The sequence below is a fragment of the Trachymyrmex septentrionalis genome, unplaced genomic scaffold (assembly GCF_001594115.1).
Source record: "Trachymyrmex septentrionalis isolate Tsep2-gDNA-1 unplaced genomic scaffold, Tsep1.0 scaffold36, whole genome shotgun sequence".
In the NCBI taxonomy this organism is placed as follows: Eukaryota; Metazoa; Arthropoda; class Insecta; order Hymenoptera; family Formicidae; genus Trachymyrmex; species Trachymyrmex septentrionalis.
The window spans coordinates 1,320,859-1,325,603 of record NW_017305525.1 but is presented as its reverse complement, the minus strand read 5'-3'; the positions used below and the strand labels follow the sequence as shown (position 1 = coordinate 1,325,603).

At 35.1% G+C, this 4,745-nt stretch overlaps 1 protein-coding gene across 2 annotated transcripts in view; it reads right to left on the bottom strand.

Annotated features, from left to right (window-relative positions):
- LOC108750340 (nucleolar protein 4-like) overlaps positions 1-4,745 on the bottom strand; it is an 81,427-nt gene continuing 76,682 nt past the window's right edge. Inside the window, exons 7-9 of one of the 2 annotated variants that reach the window (XM_018489730.1) lie at positions 3,156-3,367; positions 2,485-2,660; positions 1-1,642 (exon numbers count right to left, since the gene is read on the bottom strand). In XM_018489730.1, the coding sequence (XP_018345232.1) occupies positions 1,470-1,642; positions 2,485-2,660; positions 3,156-3,367 (561 nt within the window). In that variant the 3' untranslated portion in view covers positions 1-1,469. Of the gene's footprint in view, positions 1,643-2,475; positions 2,661-3,155; positions 3,368-4,745 lie in introns of both variants that reach the window. The other variant, XM_018489729.1, reaches the window with a different exon arrangement.

The following is a 4,745-nucleotide window of genomic DNA, read 5'->3' as shown; positions in this document are numbered from 1 at the left end:
TATTACGACGACGTTGTACAATTATTGTTAATTGATTAGCTAATTAATTTCCACTGAGAGACGAGGCCTCTGACGCATCGCCAATAAAAAAATCTTGTTTTACGACCTACGTATTATATACACGCGTATCAATGCGCGCGGATGCATTATCTTTCTATATACACGTATGACTGTCGTAAAATCTTCATCTGATCCACCATTTGCTCCAAAAATGGCGAAAAATCAATAATATTTGATAATCTCTCTAAAATTCAAATTTTATCACGTTGTTTTCGTATCTTGAACTGATCCTTCAGATGTACGCCACTCTCGAAGTAAATGGCGCGATTCCGTCGCGTTTAATTGTAAATTAATCGCGTTTTCTCACGCATGAGAGTAACTATTCTCATCATATATCATTTACGTCATATGTACATAACGACAACAAACAGATTAGCGAAATTATCGTCTCGTAAGAACATACAACAGCTTTTTTTTCGACCATCATCGAAACGATTGAAGTAGATACTTGCAACAGATTTACGGAGCTCTCACGAACGGTTTTTTTCGAAGCTTACGAATCTGAGTAGGAAAAAATGCAAGTGCGTCTCCCGGCCGTAAAGAAGAAGTTCCAGGACTTTTTCATCCCCATTAGAAAATACTAGCACACGCTTCCAAATGACTTGTCCGGAAGCTTCTTCCTTTTTCGACTTTTTTCCTTACACTCGCGCACACATCCTAGCTCGCCACATCATTCTTTAAGCTTATGAGTAATTAAGTAAATATCTTTTTATGTACACCCTGTTCGAATAGTTTTCTTAATCCTAGAATTAAAAATATCGCGACGACGCATGTAATGAAATATGCAATTATTCATTATGTATATGGAACTCTTCTGTTTTTGGCGCTTTCGATCGAACAATGGCTGCGTTCGGGGAATCGCTATTAGCGCTATTTGTGTCACTCTATCTTCATCGTCTATTAGATGTGAAACAAAGATAATATGGCAGAAATAGTGCTGATAGCGCGCTCCCCGAACGCAGTCAATATATAACGATAAAAACTCTTCAGTATGAATTCGTCGCGATTATAGCCTCTCGACTTTCGTCGAAAACAATTTTCTTACGTACAATCATAAAAGTAATTCGGATTAATTTCTTAAATTATTCTCAAATTATTATACTTTTTGAGTTTTTCACATTTAAATCATTTAAATACAAATTATAATCTTGCACTCTAGTCTTATTGGATCGAATGCGTTTAGTTCGCCCAAGTGGGACCATTTTGTGGCAAAAGATAAGTTCGTATGTAGAGTCAGAATTGCCGATAGAGTAGCGGTATAAACGGTCTTGAAGAAACGAATCTATGCTGACTGCGTTACTCTCGATGCTCACACAGGCGCTGTGTGTATATCAATACTCGCATCGCTTTCCCATCGATCGTTGTAACTACGAGCCAAGCTGCCGAACGCTGGCCAAATAAACGTAGCTCTATGGTTGATGGAGCAACAATTGTTCCAGCTCGTCGGCGGATCTGAGCAGAAAGGCAGCTGATTCTCGATATCCACCTATCAGTTGTTTCACCGCGGTCAGTTCCATCGAGTTCAGTTTGTGACTCAGTAGAGCAGGCTTTGGTGGGTTCTTCATGCTAAGATCCGTCGGTCCTACAAGGATAACGTAAATTCAAAATCAATTGCGCGCGACAATTCCAAAGTATTCTAGCAAACTTTATCAAGCATATATTTTGAGATAAGGTTTCATGCAAGCTGCATCATAAAGAATCATTGACACGTTCCGTGCCACGTGAGTTTAAGCTGAACTTTCTGTTCAAACTATTTAATATTTTGGGCTATAAAAAGGAAAGTAATCAATTATGCAACAATTCTTGATATCATACATGAACGTAATTATGATATGTAATGCAATAATGATATATTATGCTTCCTTTTTTATAATATAAACTTGTAATTTTCTTAATTATTAAATGAAATAAAAATGTTATTTAACAAATACAACAAACGCAAATTCGCACAATGTCGTGGGTCACCGGAGATCCACATAGTGTGGTGATCAAATCACTTAAAATTAGCATGGCATGGAACGTGTTAAACCGAAGCATTATTGTTCTCATAAAAATGGAGCAAACTGCAAACAAATAGTACATTAATTCATATAATCATTAAATTGCCAATTGGACGCGAATAAGATATTCGAAACTTATATATAAAAAAAATAAATATTTAACACAAAATTGAAGGACCCTTCCTATACAAAATAAATAACAATAAATAAAGGGCAAAGTAAGAGTCAACGCATTCCTTTAAAAAAAGTCATACAATTAAAAGAATAAAATACAAATAAAGAAAAGTAAAATAGAAGAAAAAAAAAATAAATAAAAATTTTAATCAAAGCTGATTAAAGCTTTGCTGTTATGTACCTTCTTGATCGAACAAATGAGTGTAAAAGCGTAACATATTACACCAATAATCAGTATTACTTTGTATACCGTTGCTTAGTAGACTTGACGTAAAACTTTGAGTCGGATATAGCCCGGCCGAGAGAGTCGGAGGTACCGTTGTGGGTCCGGCACGCTGGAACGCTTGACTGAAGTTGGGTCTGTACATCGTCGGTGCACCGCCACTGGCGACACCATTTACCGTGGAACTGACTATCGTCGATTGGCTGAAAAAAAAAAAGAAAAAAAAAACAGATGCAATGAGAATGAGATGCGCATTAGCGATAAAGGTCGCGCTGATTAGCGCTTCCGTTAAGGACGCGTAACCCGTTCGACGAGAGGCGTCCGGTGAATTTTTGTGCCATGACCTATGACCGAAGGCGAAGCCTTATCTAGAACTCGGTCGATTCGACGACGGGGATCTTAGTGCCGATAGTAATAATCGGTTACGGTAATTCAGGCGGAAAGTAAATTAATCGTAATCACGCTAGGCAACGTAATGGTAGATTTCTTTCGCAATTAAAATAAGAAGTTGCTGTTAAATCGATGTTTTTTTCATCTCGCGGAAGTTTCGGGGAAAATATATTTTTCTTCTTATACCCCAAATCGATTTTGAGTGAGTGACTAATTAAGAAATTAATAAGAGCGCGGCTCTATTACGTCGCTAGTTCGAGGAAAAAAACGCGGATTTCATTGTACAATATGTAGTTCATCATACTGACCTCATGAGACTCTTGTTGTCTGTTGTGAGCAGCTTTGACGCGGATGCGATCGACAGCGGCGTGGAGGCAATGGTGCTGTTCGGTAAGTTTGCCAAACTGGTCAATGGTGCCAGGGACGTTAATGATGCCGGAGGGGTATCTTCCCTCTTACACGGAAGTGATTTAACCGGTGTGCTCGAGAAATGTTCCAAACTTGATCGAACGTCCGTTTGCTGCAATCAACGTTACAGTGAAGTAAAGTATATTGTTATACCAATGTGTATATTTTGTCTCTTCAAATGTTTAATTTATTTTTAATTTATTTTTACATGTGTATACGTATTTAATTAAAGCAAATGCTGAAGTATAAAATCATGTAATGAAGACTATAGGAATCTTAATTTTAAGAAACAATACAAAGATTATAAAAGGCGTATAAGAGTCGATATTAATAATTCTGAATGTGAAATTCTGATTCTGAATGAAAAAATTGAGACATAGAATATATTACATAATTTAGATAGATATAGAGATTTATAGATAGATATTTAATAATTTATTTCCACATTGACTGTGATATTGGTTTTATTACTATCTGACTGGCGCTCTTTTAGTGTATTATCACACTGTTTTTATGTTTCTGACAGAGGTTATTTATAAGAAACAAAAACTGTGACCATATTGATGAGTATTTTATCAAGATGACATTTTCACTTGCCTTCAACACGACTTTTTTGGTATATATTTTTAAATTTTTTCAAAATTTTTATTCATTTTTTAACAATTTGTTTTTTCATTAGGATACCAAGAAATTCCCAACAATCGGTCGTTAAACCGTTTGCGAGTAATTTCTGTGAAGCATTCACCTGATCATTACACTCCATGTTTAACGCTTTCTATTATGTTTACGATGTTCTTCTTTGGTAATAAATTCATTGCGTTTGTTATATCATCTGAAGATAGCTCAATCCAAGAGCCGAAACATGTAATAATGTACCTTTTCGAATTTAAATAATGTAATATATTCTATGGCTGAAGAATAACGTGTAACGTGTAACAATTTTATTTTAAAGATACAATTAATTCTGAATCTTCAATTTCGAAATTGATAGCCATAACATACTGTTCATTAATCGAACATCAATGATTATCGAGATGCCTTTCTTCCTATAAGTGATTTTTCATACATTTTTTAATCCAATTAAAGTATTAAGTATTTTTTAATCCACTTCTCTCGATCAAAAGCGAATTTAGCACAAATTTGTGAGCTAATATGGTGTTAGGTCATATTCCAGTATATTTTAGAATTGTGTCGAGTATTACGATTCTGCAGATCCTTTGGATATGTTTAAATCCGACTAATTTCGGTTATACGCTTATTTAATATTTTGGCCAATAAAGTTTATACATTTAACTACGATATAATCGAAATATAACCCAGTCGACACCGATTTCGAAGAACAAGAGAAGAGTAACAGAAGTGTAAATAAAACTTTAAAGGAGGCAAAAATTGAACTATAAAAGAAGCATAAACACCTTTTTTACAATTCATTATCTTTGTTTTCTAAAAGTTTCGTTTACGCTTCTGTTACATTCTTCTCTTACATTCAC